We start from the raw sequence: 15,235 nt of genomic DNA, 5'->3' as shown, positions 1-15,235 counted from the left end.
GGTTGGCTTTCAAACAATACCAAAAAAAAAAAAAATCTTTTATTTTTATTTTAAAACTTTGTTGTTATATTGTTATACTTTTGGCAAAACGAGAATTTGAAATGATGTGGATACTTTTAATTAACACTGACGTACAGTGGCATTACCAAAAGCATTGGTGCAATGAAAGCAGTTTATATGTAAATTAAGATTTTCAGAGAGACTACACTAAATTTTGATACATCTGTGACTCTAGTCTCTCATTTGTATGAAATTAAAAATTACTAATTCATGGACTCTGTAATGACTGTATTTTAAGCTAAACTTTATTTTCTGTATTAGGAATATTCATTGGTGAATTGATCACTGATGGTAAGGAGAATGAATCTGTTCAAAGTAAACCTTCCCCAACAACATTTTAGTATAATACAGATTTCACCTTTGCTCAGTGAGGTTTCACTCTTCACTATAGTCATTCTTTTTTGCATAGTTATTAGTTTGGTTTGCCAATGTACTGGTTTGCAGGTCCTCGGCAAGGAGTACAGTTGTGGCTGCCAGAATTAGTATCGTTCCATTTTTTTCATTTCATTTATTATATTCCATAGATCTTACATGAGCAATGAAACTTTAAGATGTGGAACACGTCAAAATTTTACAATATAACAGTTATTTGTTTACAATTTTTACAATTTTCTACAATATTTTGGCGAGATGTAGTGAGATGACATTGCAATTAAACTGCAACACACTTACCTTATAATAGGTACTATAAATACCGACGCTTTTGTCCCACACAAGTGGAATATCAACTAAATATATTCTCATTCACTCTCCCCAGTTCTTCCACCTAAATTCTTGTAATTTCTAATTCAGTATTATCTTTCAGTTCCTGAAACGAATTGCAATAATCACTTTCAAATATGGATCACCTTCTTTTAGAGCATGCACGCTGGTATAGTGATAAGGTTTAAGATCTAATAAACATGTTGCGTTTTGTTGTTGTTTTTTTTTTTGTTTTTTTTTGTGTGTTTTTGTTTTTTGTTTGGTTTTGTTGTTTTTTTTTTTGCAGATGATAGACACTCCAGTCTGCTGAGGTAATTTTTAGTGATTTTTGTGGTGAATGAGAATAGCGCTAATGTCATCTAATCTAGCCTCTGTTAAAACTTATCTGTCTCTAGGGCGTTTTTTTTTTTTAACACTAACCCTGTGTTCTCAAGTTTATTCACTTATGTACTGCCTGTCTCAGCGGCAATTGAATATTCAGAGATTCTTTCCTCCAGAGTCAAATAGTGAGTCATTCTATGTGATATCTCACTCGAAACTTCACTCACAACAATTACATCACACAATTGCACAACATGCATGGACGTGTCAATGTGAAGGGTATAACTGAGAAGTAGAGTGGGTGGCAGATGGTAGACTAGTGTCGGCCAGTCGACATGCCAAAACATTAACAACTTTGTATTATGCACTTACAATTCTGTTATGTCGAATGCTTTATTTAGTGCAATTGTTGAGTGAAATTTTCGTTTGAATTGAAAGCTGGAATTGCAATAATATGAGAATTCTTCATTGATGCTAACACTATAGTCAGTATTGCAGATGGCCCACATGTCTGATTAGTGGAACATGTTTACTGGTCAACAATGTATGCAATGGAGGGGGAAAGGAACTGGCAACCCTACCCCATTATCTCCTGGCTTAGTTGCCTTATGAGCGATGCCTAATTGGTGTCATGAGGTTCAAACCTGCCTTTGGTCAGTTGAGTGAACAACAATGGTCCACAGGTATTTAGATGTATGTTAGCAAATATGTGAAATTCATGGGTTTGATGGACGTGAGCATTACTATTGAATTAAAAATCTGCATGTAGCAATTAATTTTTATTTTTTAAACACTTTTGCTCTTCCATTTGCTTGAGGGGAAATCACATTTTCCTGAAATTAAAATTTCCCAGGAATGTAGCATGTAACAGTATGACAAATTTCCTTCATTTCTGACTCACTATTGTACCAATGTTTACCTGTTCCTTTTGAATTGCATATTGTAGATAACAGAATTTTTTTCCCTTATGGGTCTACAATAGAAAAGAAAATGTAACAAAGTAATAAATTTGAAAGAATCGGTGTGAAGTTTCTCATTCTTAGTAGCCGGTGTGTATTGAAATTACGATTTTCTCTTTCTTTTCTCACCCTCATTTCCAACTTATTATTTTTTTCTTTAAGAAGGGCAACTGTTGATATTCACACTACTTGCTACATTTTTATTTTCCATTTCAAGCATTGCTGTCATGTTAGAGAAGAATGCCAATTTTCCTCTTTGGGGAAAGGAAAGGCCGAAACTTCTTTAAAACACGAATTTCAGTCAAATACGTTTAGTATTTTAAAACGCTAATTTCAGACAAACATGTTTAGTATTTAGTATGTTTGAAACATTGTTAGTGTGGAGATCTTATTGTTTCAGTAGATGATTTGGCTTGTGAACCTAATTTAGTGTTCTTGTTATTTGGAAGTTGTTATATTCAGATAATGTTGTACAGTGTCAGTTTCATTTGAATAATAAGTGCAGATATTGGTGATTCAGGACTTAAAAGTTTGTGTTGTCTCCCTTTCCTGGTTTTCTATAATGCAGGAAGAAAATTTCTTGTTGATCTGGGACTGTATCAGCAGAAAAATGAATTAATGGACATGTAATACTGAGCAGTTAATTTGAATATTTTGTGTGTTAAAATGCATTTCCACTTGCGAGAATGGAATTTTATTCACGGATCTTTCCTTTTGCATTTAGTTCAAATACTCTATTAAATTGGCAATGGAAAAATATTTGAAGATAATTTTATTATAAAAGTTTCACTTGACGTATTTTGTGAAGTATGTCAAGAAGAAAACAGATTTTGTACTTGTCTAATATAATTCCACAACTATGCACTTTAAAAGATCACTGTATTAATATTACGGTGAAAAATGCTGTATATGTATATACGCCGGTATCACTGTGATATTCTTGCTGAAGTATATGCGTGCATTTGTACACATCAGAACTTCTACGGAAGTACCAGTTTACACTCTGTTCAATAATGTGGTTAGCTGAAATACATAACTTGAAACAATTCCCCAAAACTGAGAAGAGGTTCAAGTTTTTTTTTACTACATATATAAGTATCTTTTTTAATTAATTCACTTGTATATACCATCTTTAGTAAGTGTTTATGCAGTATTATATATTATTACATGGAAGCTTAAGAGCGCACTTATTTGTGCATGTCGAATTTAGATTTTGATAAAGGAGCAGTGTTGCTTGCTCTGTAACCACAATAATAGTATGTCATTAAAACATGTTGACATTTTTCAAAGCAATCGCTTATTTTATTGAGATTTATGGAGGTTTCAAATTTGGTCAGTCCCTTTAAAGGTAAAATTTGAAGATGTCGTTCTTATTTATATAAATGCAGTCATAGAATCAGGTTGGTATAATACAACCATTTATGACAACACAAGGCAATTCTAAGACGAGGAGCAGATACACATCTGTGAACAGGGAGGTTACTGCCCGCATTTGGTTAACCTCCGTCAGATTCAAATTACACACGTATTGTCATCTGCAGTTGAGAACCATGAAATGAAATCAGCAATGCAGTTATATCACATTTATTGTCTTGTGTATGAAGAATTGTTTGCCCATGTGGACGTTCATGCTTCATAGTTTCCCAGTTTATAGTGCATTGTTATATTTATTTTCTGATACCATGAATGTGGTTGAGCTTCATTCCAATAATTAAAGATATATATACATTAGAACTTCAATCCGAAAACAAATTCTATTATTATTTTTGTTAGCATTGTAAAGATAAAGTTGGTTCACTATGTTTAAAGGATATGTTGAAAATGAGAAATATTTTGTTTAACTTTACAGGATTGAAAATTGTTAGGTTTCTAAACTAATAGAAGAATAAAGGAAAATAATAAAGTACTGTGTTTGTGTATTATTGATGTAGTTAGTAAAAGATCCCATCATCACTTGTGAGGTTCAGACCTGTCTTTGGACAGTTGACTAAACAACAACATTGAAAAACGTAAAAATTTAAACTGTTGTTTGTTTATACCAACTGGAATGAAAATGGATGCTTTTGTAACTAAGTCATTTACAAGATCCATGAAAAGGTATGTGAAGTGTTTTGAATAGTCTAGTGTACAATATAAAACTATTGAGCGGTATGAAATTTATGTAAAGTATGTAAATGTTACAGAATATTGGTGCCTGTGAGACACTGGTAATTAAGAGTGCATACTTTGCATGGTGTAAAGCAGCCTTGTCCAACCTGCAGGCCACACACCACCCCTCGTACTAATTTTGCTTGCCCTTGAACCTTTCATATAATTTTAAAAATATATTGTAATAATTATGTATAAACCAACAAGAGAAGTTATAAGTTAGATTTCAGTATGAAATTTTATATTCAAGACTTGTAGTTTCTGATTGATTTGAGTTTTAAGATGTTGTATTGTAAGTATTAGTTTCTTTGAATCCTTGCCGTTTAAAAAAAAATTCTGATTATACAAATTGAAATAAAACTAGGTAATATATTTTAAACTAAATTGATTAATAAAACTGTCAAAGACAGTAGTAGCTGCTTAAAGTTGTGTTAATTGTAACATTTAGTATACTCGTGGTTCAAAGTGGCAGAGCCAAAAAGACAGCGTGTTGCAGAAGAAAAACGACAGTGTCAGTCCAAGTGGCAAAGTTTTTTATTTTTTTTTACAGGGAGCTATACCTGAAAGCCAGATTTGTGTAATACAGGGTACTGTTCAATAACAGAAAACCACAAAATTACATGGGCTGTGACAGTCTGTCAACCCACTTGAGATATGTGGTTATAAGGGGAATAATTGAGCTGAGGTCTAGTATAGTTCCTGGGTAGCTCAGTTGGTAGAGCATTGGTGTGCTCAGGTCCCGGGTTTGGTACCTGGCCCTGGAACAATTTTATTATTAAAGTCAGCTTTACAGCTTTATACCTGCAAGCCAGATTTGTATAACCACTATACTAGTTTGCGTAAAACAAAATATAACAAATACCAAGGAGCCACAAGATGATGTGTGTTTAATAATTTGAGGCAGAAACTGATTAAGCAGAAGAATATTATTATCATTACTTTTTATATTCAGGCATTTGACATATTGTCATTCATCTTGCTTCCCAATACATTACAATTTCACACATACAGAAGCCAGTACCAAAGGAACTGACATATTTAGGGCATTGGATAATGTAATTTCTGAGTATGGAGGTTTTATAAATTCTCTGGCATAGCAACAGATGGAGCTAAAGCTATGGCTGACCATAATAATGGGCTTCTAGGACTTTCAAGGGAAAAAGGAATACAATATTTGTTTTTTCAATATATTATCCACCAGGAGGCAATGTGTGGAAAAGTCGTAAGACTTAGTAACACAATGAAAACATTTCTAAATATTGCAAATCTAATAAGGGAAGGCAAAAAGCACATAGACACAAGAGTGTTTGTTGCAATCTTGAATACTTTGGAAACTGAATATGGTGACATTTCATTGTACTGTGAAGTATGCTGTCTTAGTGCTGGAAATTGTCTGAAGCAATATATTGGGTTAAGGAATGAAATTCTTACCTCTACGAAAAATGAAAATATTGAGTATGAATATCAAGATAAGCTGAGGGTAACGAATTCATACATACACTCGCCCTCGTGACTGATTTAGTATCCATCTAAATATTTAAATCTGAAATTGGAAGGTACAAAACAAAATATCTTTCATCTCTATGGATATATTGAAGGATTCTGTAGTATATGTAATGCAAATTACCTTAAAAGCAAACAATTAAGTACACTTCCCATCTTGTCATAAGTTGAAAGGAAAAAAAAAATGCAAAGTTCAGCGAATTTCAGGAAATCATAAGTGATGAGAAGATCAAGAAGAGATTAGACTTTGATGATCTAAAGCCAAAACTTACTCTCTTCAACAACTCCATGGAAACTTACCGTACCCTCTGACCTTCAAATGAAGTTTTGTGATTTTCAGGCTGATCCATTCTTTTAGATAAAAAATGTGATGTTCCTTGTTTTCCTAAACTGCGTAAATTCTCATTTGAAATGTTATTTGACAGTACAGTACATATGTGTGAAGTGCTTTTTCAGCAATTAAAAAAAAAAAAACTAAAAATTGCACTGAAAATGATGCACTAGAATCAAGTCTGAGACTTCCCTCACAGAGTTTAAAGTTGACATTGAAACACTTGTCAGAAAAATAGTGACAGTCTTCACAGAAACTTTCCTAATTTGAAAGTGTGTCAAATGAGGAAATTAGTTGAAGTTTGCATAATGTTTTGTGTTAAATAAACAAGTGAATTGTATTTGGATCTAATTCTAATCTATTTTTAACAATTTGAAAGGTATTTTAAATAAGTAAATTGAAGTTTCTCTGAATGACTTTTAGTGTAAATGAAGAGTAAGTGATAGGCAGATACAACTTTAAATTGAAGTCATGGCCCTCACCCTCTCATAAAATATTTCGATTGGTCTTCAAGTAATGAAAGGTTGGATCACCTTGCTATAAAGTATGCGGTATAATGCAGCCATTTGTAAATTTGAAAGCAAAAAGTGTTGAATTTATTTTGCCACATATTTTGCTGTAAAATATTTGAATATTAATATCTTTGTTTTCCTTCCTACTATACTTTCAAGAGTTGAAACTAAAATTTGTGTTCTTTGCTGAAGTATGTGAAAAATTAGAACTGTATGGAACAAAATCAATTTTCTTTTGTGAACTAACACACAATATGCCATCTCACTACAAATTTGACTTCCTTTACTTTGTTAGTAGGACTAGCCATAGCTCAAGCAGCTAATGGCTTTCCACCAAATGGACTTCATGTTCAGGCCCTGACAGATTCTATGAAATTTGTGGTGGAAAAGGAAAGCAGCTGTATGAGGAATTCTCTCCTAGTGCAATAATTTATCCTGTCAATCTCATTCATGACATTTTGGATACACTGAATATATTTGACATTCAAAATTGTTGTTAAATAAAGTGAACTTAGGTAATTGGCTTTTAACTACATTATTATTTCCTCTGCAGATAACATGTGTGGTGTTGCTGTTTACATTTGAAGTATTCTTTGAACACTTAAGATGTACAGTATATTTGTCCACCACTGCAGAATAATGGTTTGCATGTCTGACCATGAAACTAGTGGGCTCGGGTTCAAATTTTGGTTGGGACAAGTTACCTGGTTGAGATTTTTCCTGGGGTTTTCTCTCAACCTATTAATAGCAAATGCTGTGTAACTTTCGGTGCTGAACCCTGTACTCATTTCGTTGTCGCTATCACTTTCATCTGATTCATATAACCACAACTTTTGATAAAGCATCGTAAAATATTTCATTATATATATATATATATATATATATATATATATATATATATATATATATATATATATATACACTCTTCAAATCACATTTATTTCAGGAACATAAGGATATATGTACATTTTTAAATTTCTGTTTCTCCTCCTCCATAAAATTAGCTTGTTTACATTATCAAATCTCAACTATTACTGGTTGACACAGCAAACATGCGTATCAGATTGGAGGCGGTGCTGTAGTTCAGTTATGTAGTTCACTGCAATAGCTAGTGCTACCAATGGTCATGTAAAGCGCACTGCTAAACTTTACATGCTGCCATCAGCCAATCCAGCCAGCAGTGAAGAAGGATATTCTTGTGTAAAGTGAGCTAACATGTCTCCTAATCAACAACCTCTTTTACACAGCCAGACTAGGTATATTGCTTATAATGTCATAAAATATTGTGACATGGAAAAATGGAAGGTGAAGCAACAATTCCTTTAAACCAAACCACAAACCGTTTGTTGTGACTGGTAATTGTAAAATTGTAAAATAAACATATTGTTTGGAAAATTAAAATATTAGTTGCAAAAATCCTCCACAGTTATGATTTACAAATCTATTATATTTAGGAAGCTTGGTAACCTTTGGTAGCACCGAGTTGTATGTCAAGACGTATGATGTCATATGGTATGATTCTGCCAGTCGCCAATATACATGTTTGCTGTGTCGACCAGTATTTTGTGTGGAAGATTGTTACAAGTAAAATAAAAATATCGATGTATTTCAGGGAATGCCAGTGTAATATTGCAACAGCAGTGAGAAAAACTACAGTAATTAAGTCCTTCACATATTGTGCTGTACAACTGTTTTAATTAAATTGTTACGATGTTGTAGCATTGTAAGGTATGAGTTGGCTGAGTAGGGAGAGTGACATAGAACACACATGAAACAGTAGCTCCAAGATGTACTTGCATGTCTAGTTTTCCTGCAGTTTGCATACATAAAACGCAGTTTACTATCAACAATTTTGTTACTCAAATTAACAAAATTAAGAGCATCTCTGTTGGTGAAACATTGTAATAAAATAACAATTTACATACCGGTACTGTTAATATACCTAATAATATTTCGGTAGGAGAAAAAAATTTGTACATTAAAAAATTGTTGTTTAGTTAACTGTCTGAAGACAGGTCTGAACCTCACAAGTGATACCAAGAAGGCACCAGTTATGAGGCAACTAGGCCAGGAGATAATGGGGTAGGATGGCCATTTCCTTTCTCTCTCCATTGCATACATAGCTGACTACATATTACACTAGTCAATTAAAAACCAAAATTTGTGATAATTTCTAATATTTTGCATGTATTCCTTTTTTCAGTGATCACAGCTTGCAGTTCATTTGCAATTAATGTTACTAGTTCTTGATGAAATATTTAGTATTATTGAGATGGAACATTTTTCTTTCGCTCACTTCTTTGTCAGAAAGGCTTCATATAATTTCTATGGGGCTATCTGTAGATTGGGGAAGGTAACTTAGTCTTCCTTGGACATTGTAGAACAACTGTAATATTATACCCAAAGTAGTATGCTTTAGCTTATCCTTCTGGAAATAGTATGAGTCATTTATTCTCAACTTGTCGGCATTGCTTAGTAGTTTGCATTGTGAACATTGATTCAAGCATTCATCTTTTTTATTAATGTTAAATTTCCAAAACCAGAATGTCCCATACATCCTTATACCATCACATTCCCTTACCATGTTTTACTGTGTCCCGAAAATGTTTGTTGTTAAATATCTTTGTTAGGCTTAGGCCAAACAAACTTTGGTCACTGCAATCCAGACAAGTTTACTTGCTTTCATCAAATTCTAGTTTATCTCCCTGCTATGTGATGAAGGTTTACATTTGCCTACATTTTGTGTTATTGCTTTGTGGTAGCAATAAATGTTAAAATAAATAAATCCAACATTTAGGAAGGTTACTACAGCACCAGAGAATAAAGAATTTCTTCTAAGTGCCTGAAATTTTTTTTTTTATCTTTATTTTAGAATAGGTGCTAGGATGTAGTTTGCTAATTTTCTTAAGCATGGAGCTCTTCACCACTCTGAAACCCATAATATGTGTATAACGTCATGCCTGGAGCCCAGTTTTCCTTCACTTTTACTAGTATATATTGCTACAATAATTGAACTACCTGTGAATATGTTTGTAATGGAAATATGTCGAATATTCTGACTGCAGGTTGAAGTGAATGTTCAGAGTTCATTTCTGTAATATGACTGCTTCATATGAATTTAAATTATATTTTAAAAATGTGTTTGCATGTCCACTCGCAAAGACAGATCGTATCAATATAACAGGATATGGTTTCACAATTAAGGGCAGGTAAAAAAATACACATTCCTTAACAGTAAACTCCAATTTATTTTCTTTCCTCATATTGTAAGAGAATTTACTTATCTTCGTAATGTAACTAGTTGTCATTTGCTGGTAACAGCTTGAGGAAACGTAATTTCGAAAATTTGATAGTGATTTATGTAGGTGTGCTTATGATTGTCATAGTGAACAGAATTGCAATGACTATTCATCATGAAAAGTTACTTAAGGTTGTACTACAGCTAGCACGTGTTGATGATAGAAGTTTTATACGAATATTAATATGAATGCATAATACGAAGAATTTGGTTTAGTGTGTCTTCCATGAGAAGTTAGAATTCACAGATAAATCGGTATTGCAGCTGCGAATAATCAACATTTCTTTGATACAATTGAGTTATCTCGCTTTGTTTATTTTCTCCTTCATATTTCATGGGAATTTAAGTTGCATGCAGGTGTTCTTAGTGTTAGGTTTTTCTAATGAAATATATTCTGGCATAACAACAGATTAATAATTTTGAAGGGAAGGAAAAAGATCTTGTCTTAGTAGATATATATTTCTTGCCATCAAGAAAATCTAGAAAATTTACCATTTAATTAGAATTCTCTTTTGTTGGATATCGAGGGTAAATAGTCCTTCTTCTTCTTCTACTTCTTCTACGATCCCTTATGCATTTTAAGTGTCAGTGTATCCTCATTCTATCCATTTTGATTAATATTCAACACCTTTTTTTTTGTGTTCTTTCCTCACTAAGATTCGGAAAATTACTGCAAAAGAGCACCATGGTTATCACTAGGGCTTGGATAATTATGCAAGTAGCATATATTTTTAGTTTACTAGTGGAATGTATGCCCATTTAAAATTATTTGTAAAGTGAGTAATTTTGAGTACCATGGTATATTTTTGAAGCACATATTTTGACGTTCAAAATACTTAATACATACATTTTTGGATATTTATAAATACTCATTTTCTTTATTTTTTAAGAACTGACAGTGTTCGTTAATTTCCACTCATACACAGATTACTTTGCTATACAAACGAAATATACCTATTGCCCACATTATTTTTTGTAATATCTTTTTATAACATTTCATTTGTCTTATGCAATTCATACCTGACACTGGAAAGAATTATAACTCTTGTACATATTACAGAACTGATTTATGTGAGAAATTCGAATAAGTGTAAAGATTTTTCACCAATATTAGTTATTAATTTATTTTTAAATTGACGATGACGGAAATACGTATTTTTTTAAATTTAAGCGTATATTATGTAAGTTGTAAGTACCTGTTTTGTTAGTTTTAAGCACACACCTCATTAAAAATGTATACTGTACTTCTACTTGAGGAAATTTTATAAGCACGTAATTGTCCGAATCCTGGTTACTACCATACCATTTAAATGACAGTCATTGTAAGTATACAATTATTAAAATTTATTGCATTTTGAGCTACATTATATCGCTGATGAGAATCCTTGAGAAGATCATAATTACGAAACGACTGTTTGATGAGAATTTTCATTACACGCAGATATTTAATGTGAGTACTTTCCAAATAAAAGATAATCTTAGAATAATTATTGAAGATGAAGAGAAGGGAAGGAAAGGAAAGAGAAGAGAGCAGACACATCTTTCCTTCCAACAAGAAAATCCATAAAGTACATCATGTAATAAACATATTTAATTATCAAGGGGGTTGAAATGTAAACCTAGTTAACACAACATTTTATGTTTATGCATTACATTACCAAATGCAGTGATCATTGAAATAATGACTCGTAAAAGTAACAAGAATAACATAGCTTTTTAATGACAACTGACGCAGGTATTGCGTTATAAAAATGTTGTATCTTGGGCTATAGGATATCGTGAGTAGCACTGCTGGTGAGAATCTTCGAGTATATTGTGAGCACAAATCGACTGTTGCCTCAAATATACTGAGGCTTAAAACATTTATTAGCAACCACTGTGCAAGATCACGTGTTCCAAGATTTTGAAGGACATGGTTTTATACATATACACTCGCGCGCGCGCACACACACACACACACACACACGCACGGTGTAAGGAATTATTTTAACTGATGATTATTCATGTCATAAGGAAGAAAAAATGTCCTCAATTTTTTCTAATTGCATTATTTAACTAATTATTAAAGTTTACAATATTAGACGTTTTGCAACGTTGCTGGATGGGGAGAAGAGGGTTTACAAGTACACAGTACAGCTCAAGCGTGTTCAGACATACGGTACAAAACAGATGCTCTGTTCTAATGCAGGGGCGGACAGGGCAATTGTTGTTTACATAAAACGAGCGGCAAATACAAACTTTCAATGTCATTAATAGAACATTATGTTAAATTTACATTTTATTTAACAATATTTCTCCATATTTTATTTTAAGTCTAAAAATAAACAATAATGGTTTAATACACAAAATCACACGAACTTTTTTCTAAAGCAAATTTTTAATCTCTCCCGCTTCCGTAAAGCAGTATCATTTTTAAAGAAATTTCTCGTTGTGTGATTTTTGAAACAGGGTAGGAGACTCTCGTTTTCTAATAATCGTTGAGAAACTGCTACACAAGTCCGCTGATTAGGTAATCTTCTTTGCGGAAAACGTTGACGGCACATCCTTCTTGCCGCATTTGAATTACGAAGAATTTCTCCATAAATTAATAACATATCATGATATTCCTGAATTCTGAATGACATTGTAAGTTGTTTATCGAATAGATCCATCTGTACTGAACTGCTATCCGCTCGGCAGGAGACCTATGGACAGGGATCTTGAACACAGCTGATTTCTACGTCTGTGCAGACTGCTGTCAGCAGCATGAATCCTGCTAAACATGTTGCCACGTCTCTCACGCCAGAATATTAATAAATTTAAGCATGCATTATTGTATAATTTCAGGAAACGTAATAGAACACAAATATTTATTTAAACTAATGTTAACTCTTTGCTAGATATACCTACTAATGCAATTTGTTTTCGTAATTTTACTCACGATATGAGCAGTATCCGTTCATTCATTCATTCATTCATTCATTTATTCATTTATTGTTCAGCCCAAGAGCAAGTCTTTCACTGCAAATCCAGCTTTCTCCAGTCTTTCCTATTTTCTGCCTTCCTCTTTGTTTCCTCATGTGATCCATATATCTTAATCTCTGTCATCTGATATCTTCTTCAACCCCGAACTCTTCTCTCGTTCACCATTCCTTCCAGTGCATCCTTCAATAGGCAGTCTCATATATATATATATATATATATATATATATATATATGAAGGGGAAAGGAACTGGCCAACCTACCCCATTTATTTCCTGGCTGTCCATAGCTATGGTGTAATGGTTAGCGTGTCTGACCGTGGAACGAGCGGGCCGGTTTAAAATCCTGGTTGGGACAAGTTACCTGGTTGAGGCTTTTTTCCTGGATTTTCCTTCAACCCATTAAAAGCAAATGCTGGGTAACTTTTGGCGCTGGACCCTGGACTCATTTCGATGGCATTATCACCTTTATCTCTCATTCAGACTCTAGGTAACCTTAGAAGTTAATAAAGCGTCATAAAATAACCAATAAAAAGCTTCCTTGTTTAGTTGCCTCATACGTGATGACATGTTGGTGTCACTTTTGAGAGCTTCAGACCTGTGTATAACATTTATATTTAAATTTCGCGAATTTTTATGTTTGCAGGACGAATTGTCAACATAAAAATATGAAAATCAAATGAAATTTATTCAATTTTAAAATTAAAATACTCGGAATAAAATTGGTCATGCAGTTCGAAAAGTAACAATGTGGTTTGTCCTCTGTGAGATTATAATCATTACTGGGGTCTTCGTGTGCCGCAGAAGTAATCGTCTTAATAAGAAAATGGAAGTGTTATGAATATATTTCTCTTATGAAATGTTTTATGCTTTCAGGTAAATACCATGGACAAGCAGGAGGTCTGGAGACGGGTGGAAGTTCAGACTTTGATTCTGGTAAGTGTAAAATGGCCAGACTGAAAGTTAGTGCTTGCTTCGTAACTTCACTATCACCAGATTTGAGAAGTAACAAATTACGCGATTCATAGATGCAGATTAGGCATTCTTTTGACGTTATTTTGCGAGAAACCTTACTATTGATGTAGTTCATTTGACGTTACCATTAGAATTCAAGAGTTTGTGCATAGAAATCGAAAGTGGTATTGTTCCAGCATGGAAATAGTGTTAAACTGACATGCACGAACAACTGATAACTGCGTAACATCTGAAATACCTAATCAGCCTCCTCATTTCACAGTTAAACGTATGCCAGTCATGTTCTCTTTGTATCAGTTCGAATATACTCCTTTCCAGTTCTTCATTCCTTGGTATATATTCAGTTTGGAGTGGGCGAGACATTTATTATTTTGAAGAATGATCCCGTGAATAAAACAAAAAGGAAACTCTGTTCATGTTTTCAGATGGAACCGAAATTTTGAGCAACTGTTCGGATGGAGACTAATTTTCTCAAGAGAAATGATTTAGGATTTCCTAAAAATTTTGTTCATTTTATTTTACTGAGGTTTTTAGAAATATAATTTCGCACTCTCTTTTTTCCATTTTGAACTCTCAGAACAATGCATTTCACTGCAGCCTAATTTTTCTCACAGAAAACAAATATATAACAAGGAACTGAATTTTTGCACGATATATTTCGGGTTCGTGGTGTCAATGTCTTTTGTTGTTGAGGAATACGCATTCACTTTTTTAACTTTAACCATAGCTGTGACAGCGATTGTAGGTCGAACTCTAAGGTTATGCCTATTGAAATTCGTAATGGACGAATTTGTTCAAATGTTGTTGGCTTAGAAAATGTTTATAGTATTAGTTGTTAAAAACTCGTTTTGAAATTGAAAAATTAAACACAATGAACGACTGATTTCTGGGTTAAAATGGAATGACACTTCAATGCTCCTAATTAAAATGGCTTGGCGTAAGTTTCACTGATTTTATGCTGTATTTACAGTGAATTTACTGCTTCTGTTCCTATTTTCATGTCATTTAGATTATGGTGATTGCACAAGTTTTAATTTATCATTGTACTTATTGGTATTCTTACTCCTCATGAAGTTTATATCTTTAGTTAGTTAACAAACTTGAATTTTTTGTTATAGGCCTACTATAAAGAAATTATTCCAGTTTTGTTTGTTAGTTTGTAGTTGTGGATTCTTATTTATATAACTAATGAACTGATTTCGTTATTTTTTGTAATGCATCAGTTCTATTTCTTTTTTAAGGAGAGGGAATATTACACGAAACTTTCATTTGGTGTTAAGCATATTGTAACCGATATACGCTCAGCTTATGGTCTACAAAAATGCAAAAAAATTCAGTATTCCAAAGTTACAGATTTACCTTCATCATGTGAAAGGAAATAGAGCTTTTATAACACGTTTACCTATCAACTAACGTTATTTAATATTTTGCGTAGTTTATGTTCGAGTGATCATTAATAATTTCCG

At 33.0% G+C, this 15,235-nt stretch overlaps 1 protein-coding gene across 1 annotated transcript in view; it reads left to right on the top strand.

Annotated features, from left to right (window-relative positions):
- The window catches only part of Pur-alpha (Purine-rich binding protein-alpha), a 180,504-nt gene that overhangs the window by 13,436 nt on the left and 151,833 nt on the right, over positions 1-15,235 (top strand). Inside the window, exon 2 of the mRNA XM_069837506.1 lies at positions 13,671-13,730. Coding sequence (XP_069693607.1) covers positions 13,671-13,730 — 60 coding nt within the window. The remainder of the gene's footprint in view (positions 1-13,670; positions 13,731-15,235) is intronic.

This window comes from Periplaneta americana, chromosome 10, assembly GCF_040183065.1.
Source record: "Periplaneta americana isolate PAMFEO1 chromosome 10, P.americana_PAMFEO1_priV1, whole genome shotgun sequence".
NCBI classification, from domain to species: domain Eukaryota; kingdom Metazoa; phylum Arthropoda; class Insecta; order Blattodea; family Blattidae; genus Periplaneta; species Periplaneta americana.
The sequence above is the reverse complement of the archived record's forward strand: the minus strand, read 5'-3'. Positions and strand labels throughout refer to the sequence as shown.